The following is a 19,838-nucleotide window of genomic DNA, read 5'->3' as shown; positions in this document are numbered from 1 at the left end:
GTTGCAGCTACAGGTCTCCATTTGAAAAATCAACCAGGTAGACACAAGTGGTTGCGATCTTAGAATTGGGACCACACTGCACAATGCAGTCCAAAATTATATGATGTCTATTAGAGTATAGGATCTGCAAGCAACAATGCTTGTTTCATATAAGCAACCCACCAGAATTTTTAAGTATAAGTACCATACAACTTTCCTATTACAGAACTTGCTTCTTGAACGAGTCTGTTAGATACATTATTGAGGTGACCCTGTGCATCAGCTCCTTACTTCATTAAAGTCAAGTGTGTCTAATGTAGGGTAAATTCACGATGCTGGTGGGGATAAGTGGAACTATATGGAAGAAAATAATATAGTTGCCAAAAATATTTTGGCAAACATATCGCTTATGACAATATTGTGTTCTTGCACTTACAAAGGTAAGTAGTATATTATCAGAAAAAAATATTGTGGCCGTTAATATCGTCCAAAAAAAGAAAATATATTGATTTTGTAATATTTACATATAAACTGTTGTGTTGTATGTTTAATAATTGTGGCTTCTAAGCAGTAGGGCTACAAAGAGTTGTGCGTGCTCATGATATTTAGTAGGATACACTAGTGTAACGTTAGGGCCTACACTGCTGGTGCTCATCTTTTGCTTACATAAAAACATATGGTTAGGAAGATCTATATCTATAAAGTAGCTTAATTATCAAAATCAGAATTTACATGATAATATTTTGCAAATATTTTCAATACATTCAAATTTGAAAAACATTAAAATATAAACAATGCAAAAATAAAATATATTAATAAATGTAGCCAATAAATAAAATATTGAAACATTTAAAATTTCAAAAAAACATTCATTAAAAATGCTATAAACGTAAAAAAACATTAACAATATAAAAAAGAAACAGAATACAATAAAACCTATATAACCAGTATTAGGAATAGTATTGGAGTCTGAGAATATTGAAAGTATCTATTACCACTCCAGTCTAAGCACCAGTAGGATCATTGGTAGCCTTCAAAGGGGTTAGATTTATTATTCCTACTTCAGTCAGCATAACAATATGAAAAGAGTTGGACTTTTGATGTTTTACATTTCTTATTCCCACTACAATCAGCGCAAGAGTGGGAAGAGTCTTCGACTTTGCAGGGGTTAGTTATACTATTCCTGCTCCAGTCACTGCAACATGGGAAAAGTGTTGGTCTGCGGAGGGGTTAGCGTTACTATTACCAATCCAGTGTAAGCAACAATAGGGAAATCATTGGACTTCAGAGGGGTTAGATTTACTATTCTGACTCCAGATTAAGGAGCAGTAAGGAATGTGTTGAACTTTGGAGAGAATAAACTATTCAGACTCCAGACCAAGCAAACATATAGAAAGTGCTGGATTTCATAGGGGGTAAATTTACTATTCCCATTTCAATCTAAACAAGTAGGAGCAGTGTTGCACTGAAAAGGGATTAGATGTAATATTACAATTCAATCAGCACAATCCTAAGGAAAGTGTTATACTTTGGAGAGGTTAAATGTACTAGTCACACTCCAGTCTGAGCACAGTAGGAAAAGAATTGAAGTTAGGAGGAGTTTGATTTACTATTCCCACTGCAAGCTATGCAAAAGCAGAGATAGTTTTAGACTTTAGAAGTAATACATTTATTATTCCCTCTTAATTCTAATCAACTGTAAGAAAAGAGTTGTACTTTGGAGGAGGGAATAGATTTGCTACCCCACTCCAATCTATGCAGCTACTGGGAAAGTGCTTGACATAAAACGTTTTTACATACATAAATACGTATCCTATTAAATTAGTAGAAAAGCTTGAACAACTACTACAGAACTAAATATATATTTATGGAATTTTGTAACAAGGAATATAAAATGACATATAATTATATATTCTTCACTGACTACAGAAAATAACAGCAATGAAATGAGAACTTATTTAACTTCAATTAATATATTAAAAGAAATTTTTGAAGTAAAAAATATAATTTCACAAAGACATTTTCACGAACACTTGCCATTGAATCAATTAGTTTTTTTGAAGAAATTATACGTTTAAAAGCATTATACATACTTAATTTCAATAAATAAATTAAATAAAAATGGAAAATAATTTAAAACATGTGATCTATTTTTATTTTCTTGACAAATACTCACCTAAAAACTAACACATCATTGATTAATACATGTTTAATAGACATATAAGATATATTTAAAAAAAAGCATTACAACAATTAAACAATAAATAATACATTAAGTAATGTCGCTTATTAAAAAAACAAGTCAACCGCCCCATGTCCCTCCCTAACACCGAAATCAAACTCTATGCCACCATTCTGGCCCAGCACCTGAAACCCTATTTAGCCACATTGGTACACCTGGATCAATGTGGATTCATGCCGCAGCGGGGGACCCACCATTGGTTCCGAAGATTGCAGTCGGCCCTGGCACACCGGCACCTGATTCCACCTTACTTGGCACTCCTGTCTTCAGACTTTGAAAAAGCCTTTGATTCGGGGGAGTGGGGTTACCTCCAGGGCGTATTGGCCGAAATGGGATTTCGGACCCACTTTTGTTCTCTGGTCCGAGTCATCTATGCCCGCCCAAGATCGCGAGTTCTGGTCAACAGGGTGCTGCCAGAGGCCTTTCCCATTGCCAGGGGCACTAGGCAGGGATGTCCCCTTTCTCCTTTACTATTCGCCCTGGTGATGGAACCCTTGGCGTCCCTGGTGCGGGCTGAGGATCGCCTCTGCTGTTGGGAATGGCCACATACGGACAGGGACAAGATCGCGTTGTATGCGGATGATGTGCTGGACTTCCAGTCTGACCCCGCCTCCTCCGGGCCACAGTGCCTCCGAATCTTGCATGATTTCGAGCGGGCCTCAGGACTGTGGCTTAACCCCGGAAACTCTGTGCTAGTCCCCCTGCATCACTCTAGAGAGTGCTTCGAGTGGCAGACCACCATACCACTCCGGAGGCTGTCCTTTAAGTATCTGGTGATCTTGATCACCCTTCTGCCTGAACTGGGCTGGTCCCTCAACGTGGCTCCTTTGGTTAGGAAGGCTAAAGAGGATATGCTTAAATGGAGGGCGCTGCCCCTGAACCCCCTGCGGAGTGTAGCTCTCTTTAAAATGATGATCCTCCCCAGGTTCCTCTACGTCCTCCAGAACATCCCCTTCTGGTATTCCAAGGTCTGGTTTACGGAACTGGACACTCTGATCACTAAGTTTCTCTGGAGCAGTGGAAGGGCCCGGGTGGCTTTGTCTGTCTCTCGGATTCCCTCTTATGATGGTGGCATGGGATTAACGCACCTATATCTTTATTTTATGGCGGTACGCCTATCAGTGATACACGATTGGTTTAATGGGGGCTGGTCAGACCCTGCCTATAGGCTTGAATTGAGTGAACTGGGAATAACGGGCGTCCAGGCCATGTTATATGGGGAACCCAATCCGAGCCGGCTTCCAGAAGTAACGCGATCAGTGTTGTTGGCATGGCGGGCTTCGCTCCGACACACGGGGTGGTCAGGGAAACTGACCCAGTGCACCCCCCTTTGGCAGGGGGCCTGGGTTCGTCAAGTCAGCGGGTAGAGGGGCTTTAAACCTTGGGACCTTATTGGTAGTTCCCAATTAGGAGATATGTCGGCAAGAGGCCAGATGTTGTTCTTCCAAGAGCTCCAAATCTGCTACTCCCTGCACTCCTCCTCTCAACATTATAAATATCTGCAGTTGCACCATGCCCTCCTCACACAGATCATGGGTGACACGAGGCTCCCTGAATACAGCCCCACTGAGGCTCAGACAGTGATGGGAGACTTGGAGAGTGGGGGTGTTTCTTGAATTTATCGTACTTTAGTCAATAACACCCCCACATCACTAGACAAGTTGAGGAATCAATGGGTGGTATGGGTGGCCCCCCTAGATGATATGAACTGGTGCGATGCCCTTATGGCCCCCAGAACAGTTACTGTCTCCGCCAAACTCAGGTTGATTCAATTATACTATCTACACGCTGCGTATCTCACCTCCCTGCGCCAGCAGCGAGCGGGTTTGCATTCAGCAAAGGGGCGTGCCAAGAAATATCGTAGAGTGTGGGGGAAGTGGCTGGGGGCTGTGGAGGGTCCAGATTGACTGGATTCCAGCGTCTGATAGGGGATATGTTTTTCCTTTTTAGAGGGTCCGTGATTGGGGAATACAGCGACGATCTGAATGAACTCATATCCGTGATTTCCGTGCAATGGCTGATTTGTTTTGCTATGTTTTTAAAATCAATAAAAATTTGCTTATCAAAAAAAATAAGTCAAAATATTATTGATAAAAAAATCACATTAAATTAAAATACATTTAATTTAATGCAACTACCCACCTGCTTCCCCTACACACCAGGCAACTCACAACGTAATATAACTTAAATAAATCAGTACTAAACAAACTATTTTCATATTTAGCACTCATTTAAATAATAATTAACAATTATGAACTAATTAACAAAAATATATATTATCTTTAGAACTTAATGAACTTTCCCCCTTACCCTATTAACCCAATAAGCCGCTACTAAAATATACCTTACTGTAACTAATATTAAAACCACATTAAAAATTGAAATGTATATTTTAAATAGAATATATAATATAGCTCTTACAAATGTGCATGATTAATATTCAATTATTTATTACAGAATATAAAATAGATTTACAACAAATAAAACATATTTGTAAGTTAAAAAACTTCCCACCCTTCCCCATACAAACCCAAAACCACAACAACACAATAAATCACTGGTGGTAGTGGACAACACAGTCCACTCTTCCTATAAAGCCAGCATTTGTGGTTGATTGAACTACTTCCTGTAGTTATGTTCCATGTCTAGACAGACACCTGTTTGATGTCCTAATGGTTATTCGGTGAAGCTATGCTAAAACATAACAGAAATACTTGCTGATGCTTGGCTACATGGTTGCATCTTCGAATGACTAGAGATAGAACTAAAACTGTTCACTGAATTTTCTTAAATTCTTGCAGGATATGAGAATGCCCAGGAAACTCAGGAGCCTGAGGCCTCCAGAAACAACCCAGTTCTTTTAGACAGGACAGCCCAGAGTGAAATTGGGGACACATCCATGAAGGTATGTGTAAAGGATAGGGGACAATTTCTGAGTTGATTATGAACAAAGTGATGCAATGTTTTCAATGTGAACCAGAATGTTTTCGTTCAAAGAGGCTCTGGCTAATGCAGAGTTTCTGACCAATAGACAGGGGAAATTTAGAGGGGTGTGGGTGGACCACCTATAGCCACCCATGCACCCATTATTTCAGCAGAGACTATAGCCTTTGTCCCCCTCGCAGAGGACAGGCTTTCCTACTCATAGAGCCCCTCTTCTTACACAGGACTCTGTATTAGGCCTGGGCGGTAAATTCCGATCCGCTCGTGGAATTTGCATAATTTTGCATTCCACCGAGAACGCGAAATTGCCCAAAATCATGCGGTCCGTGGCTTCGCAGAATTTTTTGCTTGTTCACATTCTCAAAATGCGTGTTCACGAGATGTTTCTCCACGAGCACGCAAACATCCATCTAGAACAGGAAAAAAGCATCACGAACAAGCAATTCGGCGTGTTTGCGGAATTTCTGCGTGTTCGCTGATATTTTTTACCATTTCGTGGAACTTTGCGTTGCACGACTACACGAATTCCGCCTACCCCTACTCCGTATAGTAGTCCTCATCAATGAAATCTAGTAACCAATGACCACGCAAATATTTCATATGAACATTTTATGCTCAGGTTTGCACAGGTGGTGTTCAATTAACAAAAACCTAATTTCTAATGCATTTCTTAATTCACAGAATGGACTAGCCCATTTTAGAAAACCCCCAATTAGGTACATCTCCTTTAGCGCCATACTATATGTTACCAGGATATTGCAAGCCACTGATGGTGAACATTAGGCCAAAGGTATGGAATACTGAGGGAACTATCAGCCACAGTGTGTGACACATAAACATCTTTAAAACTCTTTTAATTGATGTTTTAAGTCCTGATTGACCATTGATTGTAAATGAAAAGTCCACTTGATTTCTGTAGGAAATGTTAAATGCAGATTAGAATCCACTGGTGGAATAGCTTCCTTTATATTATCTTATGATAAAAAAGATCACTTAATTGCTAAGTTGAATGGTAAATATTGACAATGCATGGTAGAAATAAACACACAAATATTGCAAATTGTAATTTGTTGCGAATATGTTTTTTTACATAATGTATGCAAGTTTCATACAAAACCAGCTGTAGTTTGAAAAGTGTTGTAGGAAGCACATAGTTTCTCACTTCATGTTAACAATAAGAAAGGAAGTTGAAAATAGAGTTTCCATTTACTTGGTCAAGGGACTGTTTACTGGGTCAATAGCTGTTCATGGTTTGCTTGGTTACAGGACTGTTGGCTTTTCTCACTGTATTTTGCCTCTGCAGTGGCAGACACTGCTGAACAGTACTATATAGGTGCAGTAGAGCAGAGATATAATTTTCTTAACAAATATAAGCAGTGGGTTCACACCTGGACTAATGAAAGCGCAATTTCTGTATGCTTTATACAGTGGTTACAGAAATCCATTAATATTGCTTACTCCACTCCACATGGGCCGTGGATCCTGGCCAGTGTGAGACTGATCATGTTGACAAACATCACTGGTTTAACAGACACTTACAGCTTCAACCTCACTTGGATTACTGCAACAGCCTATACGCAGGGGCAAAAAAGGTAGTGCTGAAACTAAACTACCTAGGAGGTACTAGGCCACTAGGCCACAGCAGCACTCAAAACCCTCCACTGGCTGCCCATACATTAAAAGATTGTCTTCAAAATCCTTGTGATCATATTCAGAACCCTCAGGAATACAGGACCCAAATATCTATGATCCAGAATTAAACCATATGTTACCCAACGGCTTTCCTCAATCATCCTCGGAAAATGTTCTTGCACTCCCGCCTTCCACCTCTCATCGGGCCCGATTCACAGAACTAACTTAAGACAAAGTCCTAAACTTACTACTTTTGGTATTCACAGAAGTTAGGATTTTGTCTTAAGTTTGTCTTAAGACAGACTTAAGACAGACTTAAGACACAATCCTAACTTAAGTCTGTCTTAAGTCTGTCTTAAGACAAACTTAAGACAAAATCCTAACTTCTGTGAATACCAAAAGTAGTAAGTTTAGGATTTTGTCTTAAGTTAGTTCTGTGAATCGGGCCCATTTAGAGGGGGAAAGTCAATGGCAGTCCTGGGAACTAAAGCCTGGAATAGCTTGCCCACCCAGTTTGGACTGGTACAGTCTGAACCCATGTTCAAGAGACTCTTAAAAACCTGGGGGCATATTATCAAGGACAGGCGCAGGAAACTGCCGATAAAGCAGCGACAATGGCCTTGATAATATGCTCTATGAATTCCAATCCAAGCCCATGTTAGATGTGAACACATCTAACATGGGCTTCGATTGGAATTCATAGAGCATATTATCAAGGCCATTATCGCTGCTTTATCGGCAGTTTCCTGCCGATAAAAGCGGCGATAATATATCGCCTGTCCTTGATAACATGCCCCCTGGATCTTTGCGGCCCCAGACCATTTAGTGCTATTGCATTTATGACCTTTCTACCAGACTGTTCTCACTAATTCCTCACCACAGCCCCCCCCCCCCAGTTTCCAACAGTGCCAAGATGCTCCTCAAAGTGAACATTGTGCTTTATAAGTTCAATCATTCATTCATTCATTCAGGCATGATGTCTATAGTCACATGTTCCAACCTGTGTGTGAAAAAGGGATGTTGGGCTGGACATCATGCTGGGCATGCAGGTGGCAAACCTGAGATGATACCTAGGAATGTGTGGTGTGGTGATGGCCAAAGTTATGAACATTGCAAATGGGATTTCTGCTGTTGCTAGAAAGACCACATTCAACTCATCCCTTTTGCCTGCCTATGCACAATGCATTCAAAATGTGCTTTGTTAGTCCTTGATTTCAACTCTTCGTACATTAGCATCTTCACACCAGTTTTAGACATTACTGGGAAAATTTATAGATTTTTGGCTAAAGGCAGTCCAGCAACCTAAGTTGTGTCAAACGGGGAAGAAACAGCGCACCATATCAACTAAGAAACCTTGCTGTTTATTCTCTCCCCCAGTGCTGGGCCCTTCCGACTGCCATGCACCAACGTACAACCTTGCACCATAGTACAAGGCTGTGTGTAATTTCTGGCATATGTTTTGTACAGGAAGGGTAGCATTCCAGTAAGGGTAAGTCAAAAAACGCAACCGATGCCCCCAACACTCAAGAGGTTTTCTCCTAGTTCTTGAGGACATTTGTGTAATCATTCTAGCTGGGACCTCCGTAGCTTGCAAGGCAGACCCAGATGGGTACAATATACCAATGTGAATGCATTGTAAGGGCGCACCTACTACCATGTACAATACAAAGTTGGCTAAAAAAGATTTAAATGATTGGCACATCTTTCTCTTGTACCACAACTCTAGATCACAAATCCATTCTTTGTTGTTACATGGCTGCATAAATCCCAATGCAACCCTCTCCCTGTAATTCGTAGAGTCATAATATCTTTATTTTCTTTAAAATTGTTTCAACAAGATAAGAACCATGTAGATAATCAGTGATAGGTTTCTCAATATTTCTGAAATCTCCTTCTTCATCTTTCTCACTGTAAAAATCTGACTGCACATCTACGGCTCACTCAATTTGTTCATCAATCTTGTATATTTATCCTCACTCTTGTACTACCCTGAAACTCGCAGTTATCTCCCAAATAAAAGGCTTCTTGCTCAATAGAGACCGTGGGGCATTTTATCAAGGGGGTTTATCTCCGCTTTTTTGGCTTTAAAAGCCAAGAAAGCGGAGATAAAATTATCTCCCTATTACCTAGCTGTCGCTAACACCAGTTAGCGACAGCTAGTCGGAGATAGCGACCACCTTGGGCCCCGCTTTGCATGTCAGTGAAATTTATCACTAATGACATGCAAAGTGGGCGTGCCAAGATGTTAGCGACTGGAAACAGTCGCTAACATCGCTATCTCCTATTACCAACTTTTGGAGATATTCGCGCTCAGCGCGAATATCTCAAAAAGCTAACACCTGCCCTGAGCAGTTCTTAGCCATGTTATCCAATGGTAGGCTCGGTAATGCATGAATATCGCTGACTTTTCAGCGATATTCATGCATTTCGGCCGATTTTTATGGCTTAGGAGATATACCTTGGTAATAGCAAGGTTCCTAAGCGATAAAAATCGACGCAGCTCGGCGATAAAAATATCGCCGCTAAACCAGCATAGCGATAATTATCGCTAGTTGTTGGTAATATGCCCCCGTGTATTGCCAAATATCTGCACCAAGCAAGAGCTCATCTGATAAATAATATTGTGAAACATGTTAGTGTCCTACCTCTGGTACATATGACACAAACATAACAAAGAAAATCCCATAAATCTTCTTCCAAAGTGACCTAACAAGTTGCTTGCCAGACCTTTTTAATCTTTGTTGATACTTTATTCAGTCAACCTAGAAGAGTCAGAACACACTGTAAAGGTATCTTTTTAAAGGCCACGTATGCGTAAAAGTACTTTAACACATCCCAATGTAATTGTATTATGAAACTTGTCTACTGAGTCTAAGCTACCCTTATGTAAACCATTGACGCAGTGTCCTAAACTGAATAGTGTTTACATTGTGCTATGACTTCACTCTTCACCCTGAAAAATGTTGTAGGGTCAATTTTAAATGTCAGTTTGGGGTTTTTCTTCCAGGAAACTACAGGCCAACCAAAAAGGCAAAGTGAAATGATATACTCTACAGATCTTGGACCGTTCCCGACCCCCACGCTGATCTACTGTGATGTTTTAGCTGCTTCTACTGAAAGCTGAGTGTCAAAGAAACTGCATCATTACAAGAAAATAGAGGTTCAGTGCAGAAATAGGGCCACTAAAGCAAAATGGCTTCCAGCATTACATGTTAAAGAGCATTGCATACTGGGATGTGGCATCACAGTCAACTGATTATTTACGGAGAGGCTACACTGTAACCTCACAGAAGAGGTTACATTATTTTGAGCCACTCATTGCAATCCAGTGGCCAAATGTAGTTTTCTCAGATGTGTTTCAGATAATGTATAATAAAGTTTTTGTATAATACTATTGGTGCAATTGTACGTATAACTATGCAAATATGAAGCAAATGCTGGCTCAGGTGGTTGTGGCGAAGGATTGCATACTGCTGGTAGGGTATTATCAGCTCTCCCAACACCTGAGCACCCTCTTCATGCAATACTCTTTATGTCACAATGGCCTGAATTACTTACTGATAACTATATTTTCTAAATCCTGTATAAATTTTATGTGAAAAAACAATGGTTTTTCACTAAATGCTGTAATTTCATCAGGAGTGAAATGCCACTTGACTCAGTCAAATGTGGTGAATTGCAGTGCTGGAGGAGAATGTTGACCTGCTTTGAAACACCTTAACCCCTCCCACGCTTGTGACGGACGGTTCCATCACGGCCCTCGGGTGGGCTGTGCTGGTGACGGAACGGTTCCGTCACGGCCCGCTCGCCACGCCTGCGCGGCGCCAATTCCGCACCTGCGCTGGACGTTCCATTGAGCGGGCGGGGCCGTGACGGAACCGTTCCGTCACAAGCACAGCTCACCCATGGGCCGTGACGGAGCGGTTCCGTCACAAGCACGGTGCGCCGCGCGGCCCCCCCCCCCGCCCGTTACCACTGCGGCTGAATAGCCGCCGCAGTGAAAGGGTTAAAGTGGGCCTGCTTGACATAAGTGCCAGTCTACCTTTTAATAGTGTAATTTGATGAAATTGCTTCTTCATGGTGTGGACGGTAAACTTAGATCTAAAGTCTACGTTTAGACCTGAAGTCTAAGTTTAGATCTGAAGGAAGACTAGAATTGCAACAAAATTACGCAGAATTATACATAATTATGTGAGGATTGTAATCCTGCAATTAGTGCTATTTTGTTTGCAGAAAATGCTCCCTCTTGTCCAAAATGGACCCAGCGGATGCATTTAGGGTAAGAAAATACCACTAAATGAAACAGAACATGATGAACAGAAGTTGCTAGCTGCTGCTCCACCTTGCTGAGTTCGAAATTCCTGTGTTCCCGTGATAGGATGTTTACAAAAAAGTGCTCTGAATTATGTGAGCTGGTATCTCTGTGCTGTCTAGTGGACTTTGGATTTGGTACTGGTTAACTGCATTCATTGTTGACGGTTCGACCCTACAGAACATCAATAATGGTCTTCTTCAGGACGAGGGGAAAAGCAGCCTAGAGTCGGCGATTGTTGTAGTTCAACTGTACTGAATCCAGTCTGATGGACAGCATAGGAGATTCAATATACCACAGGGTACAGTCAGAACTCATAAATCAGATTATCTTAGGCAACCGGTTTCAAGTAACCTGGTACATTTATTCTACACAGCCATTTCTGATAGATACATCTACCAGTCGATTCCTCACCTTGTGAATATCCCCGTGCATCAGCAGGATCCAGAAATTCTTTTTGTAGCTTTGCGCCGACATGGACCGACGTCACAGAGGCACGGCATCGCACGCGACTCGGCTGACGTCACCGACACCATATTAGGCCCACACCGGCGTGATGACATCAGTTCCCTTTTTTCCGCGTTGTCGACGCTAACGGTTTTCTAGGGATCGTCCGTAGCTTTTGCAGTAACTTTGTTACTTTGTGTTGTTCGTGTTTCATTGTCTTCTCTTGCGACATGTCTTCGAAGAAGACCGGATTTATACCTGTGGGGAATGCGGGAAAATCATGTCCATTACGGATCCACATGAATGCTGCTTATGGTGTTTAAGCTCCGTCCACAGCGTCGAAGACTGCCAGTCTTGTAGGAAGATGACACCTAAGGCCCTCCGGGAGAGAGAAGCTAAGCTTCTTGTGGCGAAGTTTAAAAGAAGTAAAGAGAAGAAAAAATCGAGGCCGCGGACTCGACGTTCGAGGTCAAGGTCTCGTTCGAGGTCGTGATCGGACTCGTCCTCGGCCCATGCTTCGAGATCATCTGAAAAGAAGCATAAGAAGAAGTCCCATGAATCCCGACATCGCTCGAGGAAGGACTCGGGTTCTAAGCCGAAGTCGCAGGTGAAGCTAGTTGAGAAGGTTGTGGTATCTTTGGGTTCGGAAGATCAGGACTCTGGGGGTGAGGCGTCGCATGCGAATTCGCCAGGTTCTCTGAGGCAGACGGCGAATCCATCTCCGGTTCCATTCCATCCTCCAGATCGGGAGGATGAAGGTGAGGGGGAGATGGTTGGAGAGGGAGAGGCTCAGTTGCCCGAGGGTCTGTCGACTCCGGTGCACCAGTCCGAAGAGGAATTCGATGTCGTATCGACTCCACGCCCTCAAGAGCAGCCCGGGGGTTCGTACACAGCCTTCCCGGCTCCAGGTCAGTATCCAACGCATTTCCTAAATGCAATGTTTGGTGTATATTCCAGGGCTATGTACCCCTCTGGGGCTCCTGTTGGTCCCACGGGTCCGATGGCATTTGGTCTGGGTATTCCCCAATCCTATGCACCTGTGCCCTTTATGCCCTTTATGCCGGCTCCGGCGCCGCATTGGCATTTTCCTACGCCGGCGAGGCTTTCGACTCCGAAGCCATCGACGCCGAAGTCGTCGACGCCGAATCCTTCGACGCCGATTCCATCAACTCTGATGCCGAACCCTGAGCGACATCGTGGGATTCTTCCTCGTCCGGCGTCGGGATCGGCGCCGGCACCGGCTTCGACGGAGCCGACAGTGGATCCAACGGAGTCGAATGTGAAGCTCAGGTCGAGGCGTGAAGCCCAGAGGCTGATGGGGGTAGAGTCGTATCGTGAGGAGAATTTGGAGGAGGGTGAGCTGCAGGAGCCTGAGGACAGATGTCCAGTCTACATTGATGGATCTCCCGTTCAACGGGTCTGGTTTATTTGGCAAGAAGGCAGATGCTGCTTTAGAAAGCTTTAAAGACAGCAGGGCGACGGCTAAGTCGTTGGGCCTTCAAACCAGAGGCACTTTTGGGAGACGTTCTAGAGGATTTAGCTGATCTTCTTTTCGATCCCACAAGTCAACACAGCAGCAGCCGCTGTACAGGTCATATAGGGGCAAGCAAAGAGCCCGTTCTCGAGGCCGTCAAGCTTCCTCCTCTTTCTCCTCTTCCCCGTCCCAGCCCCCTGCCAACGCAGCAAAGCAGCCCTAGATCCGCCGTTCAGGATCATGTGGGTCCAGTGGGGGGTCGGCTTACCCATTTCCAACGAGATTGGAAATTGATTACATCGGATCTTTGGGTTCTCGATCACATGGGGAATGGGTATGCTCTTCCATTTTGGGAATTTCCCCCAAATTACCCTCCTTGCCAGGGTTTTTGTACGGAGGACCACCTGCTTCTCCTGCAGGAAAAAGTCCTGGCGCTGTTCAGAAAAGGTGCGATAGAGGTGGTTCCGGAGCAGGAGCGGTATTTTCTGATCCCCAAGAAGGATGGCAAGCTTCGGCCAATCCTGGATCTCAGGATCTTGAACCTTTAGCTGAAACAGGAAAAGTTCAAGATACTTACTCTTGCACAGTTTCTTCAAGCGCTGCTGGAAGAAGCCTGGATGGTGTTGATCGATTTGCAGGATGCGTATTTTCATATTCCCATCCTGAAGTCGCACAGAAAGTATCTCAGTTTTACGGTTGGGGCGCAACACTACCAGTTTGCGTTCCTTCCGTTTGGTCTTACTACTGCGCCTCGAGTCTTCACCAAGGTGATCAGGAGGTCGGGGGTACCTGTATTCCCGTATCTGGACAACTGGCTGATCAAAGCAGAGTCGCCGGAGAAGGTGCTCCATCATCTGCAGGAGAAAACTCAGTTGTTGCACAGGTTGGGTTTTTCGGCAAATGTACCCAATTCTCACCTGGTGCCCTCCCAGCACAAACTGTTCATAGGTGCGGTACTGGACACTACTGTATGCCGTGCATTCCCTCCTCCTCAAAGGATTCGCGACATACAGGAGATGATTCCTTTATTCTACAATGGAGCGGTTGTTCCGGTCCTGAAGGTCCTACATCTGCTCGGTCTGATGGCTTCTTGCATTCTATTGGTCAACCATGAACGCTGGCACATGAGGGCACTCCAGTGGTGCCTCCGCAGGCAGTGGTATCAGCACAACGGAGATCTCAGGGAGTCGGTGAGGATCTCCAGAGAAACTGTAGCGGATCTGTCTTGGTGGAGCGTGGAAGGCAAGCCTTTTCAACTTCCTCCATCGGTGGCCACTGTGATAACGGATGCATCCACTCTAGGGTGGGGTGCTCATCTGGGGGACCTGGAGGTCAAGGGTCTTTGGTCTCCAGGGAAAAGGTTGCTTCACATAAACCTACTGGAATTACGGGCGATACGTCTGGCGCTCAAGGCCTTCCTCCCTTCCCTTCGCGGTCGGTCAGTTCAGGTACTGACGGACAACACGACCGCGATGTGGTATGTCAACAAGCAGGGAGGAGTGGGGTCGCAGTGTCTCTGCAGAGAGGCTCTGCGTCTCTGGTCCTGGGTCCAAGACCATCAGATTTGTCTGATGGCAAATCATCTGGCCGGAGTTCTGAACGTTCGTGCAGACAGTCTCAGTCAGCAGTTCTCTGCGGACCATGAGTGGAGGCTTCACCCAGAGGTGGTTTGTCACGTCTTTCGGATGTGGGGAACTCCTCAGGTGGACCTGTTTGCCACTCACTATGCAGGGAGCCTTGGGGGACGCGTTTCAGTTGAGTTGGGACTCGCAACTCCTTTACGCGTTTCCTCCCATACCCTTGATTCCTCGGGTTCTGAGGAAGATTCGCTATGACCGGGCCCAAGTCATATTGATCGCCGGGGATTGGCCAAGAAAGGTGTGGTATACTGACCTTCTCCACCTCTCCTCTCACCCGCCGCTCCCTCTCCCTCACAGGGCAGATCTCCTCTCCCAGATCGAGGGGCAGGTTCTACACCCCCAACTCCAGACCTTACACCTTCATGCCTGGAGATTGAACGGGGCAACCTGAGTTCCTTTTCTCTCCCACACGATGTGGTGGATGTAATTTTGTCAGCCAGGCGTGACTCCACTAAGTCCATTTATTCCTATAGATGGTCAAAGTTTGTTGTTTGGTGTGGGGAGAATTCCATTGACCCTTTAAGGGCTTGTTTGTCCAATATTCTCCTATTTGCTCTTTCCTTGGCCCAGCAGGGTTTTGCGGTGGCAACTATTAAGGGTTATTTGTCCGCCTTATCGGCTTTCCTTTTTTGCCTGACCAGCCCTCTTTGTTTAAGTCACCTATTGTTTTACGATTCATCAAGGGCCTTACCAATAAATTTCCTCCTACTCCTTTTATTGTACCTCTATGGGAGTTAAACCTTGTTCTTACATTTTTGATGGGTTCACCCTTTGAATCTTTACACTCATGTCCCTTGAGACTTTTGTCTTTCAAAACAGTCATCCTTGTAGCAATTACCTCGACAAGGAGGGTAAGTGAGCTTCAAGCTCTTACTTCAAAGCCCCCGTTTTTATCCATTCATGCTGATCGAATGGTTCTTAGGACCAGGGCTGCTTTTCTGCCGAAGGTGGTAACTCCTTTCCACCTGGGGCAATCCGTTACCCTCCCTACCTTTTATCCTCCCCCTCACTCTTCCAAGTAGGAGGAGCGGCGTAATCGCTTGGACCCTAAGAGGGCGGTGAGCTTCTACCTGGACAAGACAAGGGAGTTCAGGTTGGATGACCAGCTGTTCGTTGTATTACCTAGCTGCAGGAAAGTAAGATCTGTGCACAAGGGCACCCTCTCAAGACGGATAATTTTATGCATCAAGATCTGCTACTCCCTGGCGGGTAAGGAACCTCCAGAGGGTATAAGGGCTCATTCTACTAGGGCTAAGTCTGCAACTTCTGCTTTGTCTAGAGGTGTACCTGTAGAGGACATTTGCAGAGCCGCGACTTGGGCCTCCCTCCATACTTTCGCGAAGCATTACTGCTTGGATAGCGAGGTGAGGGGGGACGGCCACTTTGCGCGTTCTGTCCTCCAAGATTTCTTGGTATAGAAGAGTGGACACCCTCCTCCGGGAGTGGGGTCTGCTTTGGGAATCTATTCACAAGGTGAGGAATCCACTGGCAGATGTATCGATCAGAAGAACAAGTTACTTACCTTCGGTAACGCTTTTTCTGGTAGATACAGTATCTGCCTATGGATTCCTCACTGACCCACCCGCCTCCCCGTTGTCCACTCTTATATACCTTACTTATTGTTTATATATTTTTATTTGTCAAAGGAAATGTTTATTACATTTTGCTTTCCTGCATTGTTTTCGCACTGTGTGTGTAATCTGAACATTGTGTACTGTGTATACTGTGTATATTTCTACTGTCATTGGTCCGTCCGTGTGCCTCGAAGGCACGGAAAAAGGGCGGAACTGATGTCATCACGCCGGCGTGGGCCTAATATGGTGTTGGTGACATCAGAGGAGTTGCGTGCGATGCCGTGCCTCTGTGACGTCGGTCCACGTCTGCGCGAAGCTACAAAAAGAATTTCCGGATGCTGCTGGCACAGGGGGATATTCACAAGGTGAGGAATCCACAGGCAGATACTGTATCTACCAGAAAAAGCGTTACCGAAGGTAAGTAACTTGTTCTTTTGTATTATTTTTGTTAATGAATACTCAATCACACTTTTTTCACTTGATAAACTGCACCATCCCTTTTCACTTTGCACTTAAAAAAACACAGCGTTCATGAATATTACATGTGATTCTGATTCAAAAGAGTATCAAGATATGAGAAACATGTGTTTTTTGTCATGTTCTGTTCTTTCTTTAGAAGAGATTCATACCTGATGTATACACTGATTGTTTATAGTACAAAACATTCCAACAGAGCCAACTGCCCTTATATGCTATTGTTTTAGCACAACACAAGTGTTTAGCAATTGCTAATATATAGAAATAATAAAACTTGCACTTCCAGGCCATCCCTACAGCTTGGGGAAATCAGCAATAGTCAAATGTTACAGTTAAACATTTAGGGTTGATGGTTACTGGAAAATGCTGGCACAGTGGCAGCAGCTGTGGGTGGTACCTACTGCGGTGGAATGCATTTTACCCTGTACCTGATTTTATTTTTAAATAAAGCACTTATTTAAATAACCTATATTGAGACTTATTATTTCTGTTTATTTTCTCACTTTTCCTGTTATTGTCCTAGTGCATCAGTGAAGGCTGAATCTATTAATTTTTCATTTTGATAAGTGATTTAATGTGTCCATTGCAATTCTTGTTTTTACTACATAAAAATGGATAGTTAGTTACATTTATAAAGATGTATTGTCATTTGAGTCCCAAAATTTTATTTTGTTAGCACAAAACATACATTATTGACCCTGTAAGTAAGGGAATCTGAGCCAGCCCTGCCAGGATTTAAACCTCTATCCTCTTACGTGGTGTACATTTGCAAGGGTGATGTTAACCGGTTTTATATCATTCAACATTAAGGTTCCAAAAAACTATTTTGATATATGGTCATACAGGAATATGGTGGCATTCTAATAATGCTTTGAAGGAGTCTCATTTCCATGAATTTGTCCATAGTAAAGACATATTTAGGTCACAACACACTCATATGTATATGTGTGAATTGCTGATCCATATGGGATGCAGTGCTTTAAGACCTATGAGGAAGACATGTACAATCAAGGAAGAAGCGACCAAAGGAATAAAGAATGTGTAAGGAAAAATATGTATTTATTTCAAAAGTTCCTAGCAAAATAAGGATGTGTCCCACATCGTCCTGACGAACAGAGGGGATGTATGACGTTACAATACATACTTTTACAACGCCTACCTTTACAACGCATTTTTTACACCGCAACATCCATTACAACGCACACCATTACAACGCATACCATTACAACGAATACTTTAAAACTACCTTTACAACGCATTCCACTACAACGCAGAGTACATTTACAACGCATACCATTACAACGCATTACACTACATTGCATATAAGGTAAGTGTTGGATAGTGTAGGGGTTAAAATTACTATTCTAACTCCAGGGGGTGCAACAGTAGGGTAAGTGTTGGATAGTGTAGGGGTTAAAATTACTATTCTAACTCCAGGGGGTGCAACAGTAGGGTAAGTGTTGGATGGTAAGTTATGCGTTGTAATGGTATGCGTTGTAATGACTGCGTTGTAATGGTATGCATTGTAGTGGTGTGCGTTGTAGTGTCATGCGTTGTAATGACTGCGTTGTAAATGCATGCGTTGTAATGGATTTTGCGTTGTAAAAGTTTCGTTGTAATGGTAGTGCGTTGTAAAAATTGCGTTGTAAACGTTGTATACCGAACAGAGGGCAGCCGACACAAACTTACACAGACATTCTCACCCCTAAAGCTTGACAGGCAAGAATGGCCAGTACTCACCTTTTAAGCAATCCTCAGTTCTAAGAGCATCCCTGAGCTCAACTCCACTCCACAGCCAATGTTCTCCCCTCAGAGTGTGGTTGCAGCCCTCCAGTGAAGCATTAGCCCAGCCCAAAGCTATATTACACCTTAAATAAAGTTTCTCTGGAGAAAAGAAGACTCTAAGAAATGAACAATATCAACAGTTATCTCAAGGATATCAGAGATTGCGTCTCAAAATTGAGATCGATTGAACCATATTTGATATGTTGCAAATCATCATACGAAGTTCATATTAAAGAACAAATGAACATCAGCAAAAAGCAATGCATTTTTTATTTTTAATAATTGGTAAGAACTTTGGTAAGCCTATAGGTATAAATGAAAGTGAGTCTTGGGACTGGCAAGTGGGAAAACTGCCAGCAACTATCCAATCACAGGGACACATTTCTACCTGTAGATCAGTTACCATGCACTCATTAAAAACACTGCTAATCCTCTTTTCTCACAAGGACACCCCTCACAATGCACTCACAAACATTGTGGCTACCCTGCACTCACAAAAACACTCTTTTCACACACAGGTACACTACTAACTAGGAAAGAGCAGAGTTTGGACAGATAGTGGCATAGTAGAGACAGGTTGAGTATGTCATGTATTGGAACAATACTGTAATTCAAAGCTAATGATGTAAACTAGATTGAAGCCTGAATCTCCACTGATGTTATCCAATCTCCAATAAACCACACTTGGACCAGCAATGCGGACAATGAGATTCTGATATTGATTACTTTTGCGAGGAAGAGTCTAGCCCTCCCAAAAAATTGTCTACTTGCCTTCTAAAAAAAAGACAGTGTTGTAGTGCTAGCCTATACTAAAATAAAGAAATAAAGAAAAACAAAGAAAAAAGTATGCCAACTAAGGAGCTTCTTTACAAGCCCCTTGCACCACTGGTGCGTCACTTTTTGTGATGCACCGCTGATGCAACCTTGTGCCCGATATTTACAAGGACATGTAAAGCCACCCTGTATGACTATTCATGTCCTTGTATAATGGCCCCTTCTCATGCTACACTTTATGTGAAAGATGCGTGACATGGGTGTTGCTGTGGGTGTTCCCATGCACTACCCATGTATTCTCCCGCATTTCCAGATCTATGAGAATTTATTAATCTGGAAATACGTCAGAATGTTACGCCACCCTAGGACTGGCGTAGCAAAGCACAAAGAGGATTTTGTGCAGGAAATGTCTCTTCCGCCAAAAAAGTCAATCTCCCCGCAATGCAGGCATCCTTGCACCATGGCACAAAGGTGCCTGCATGGTACCCTAGTAAAGTGTTCTACATGTGCCCATGGCCTGTAAATTAATAGCCATCAATAGGCCTGCACAAAAAAAGAT

The 19,838-nt window shown here is 43.4% G+C and overlaps 1 protein-coding gene across 1 annotated transcript in view; it reads left to right on the top strand.

The window, feature by feature from the left end:
* Positions 1 to 10,126, top strand: part of LOC144792231 (mucin-4-like) — a 160,810-nt gene extending 150,684 nt beyond the window's left edge. Inside the window, exons 11-12 of the mRNA XM_078667137.1 lie at positions 5,023 to 5,126; positions 9,804 to 10,126. Coding sequence (XP_078523263.1) covers positions 5,023 to 5,126; positions 9,804 to 9,920 — 221 coding nt within the window. The 3' untranslated portion in view covers positions 9,921 to 10,126. The remainder of the gene's footprint in view (positions 1 to 5,022; positions 5,127 to 9,803) is intronic.
* The last annotated feature ends 9,712 nt before the right edge of the window (positions 10,127 to 19,838 follow it).

The sequence above is a fragment of the Lissotriton helveticus genome, chromosome 11 (assembly GCF_964261635.1).
Source record: "Lissotriton helveticus chromosome 11, aLisHel1.1, whole genome shotgun sequence".
NCBI lineage: Eukaryota > Metazoa > Chordata > Amphibia > Caudata > Salamandridae > Lissotriton > Lissotriton helveticus.
Note: the sequence above shows the minus strand (reverse complement) of the source record. Positions and strands in the feature narration are given on the sequence as shown.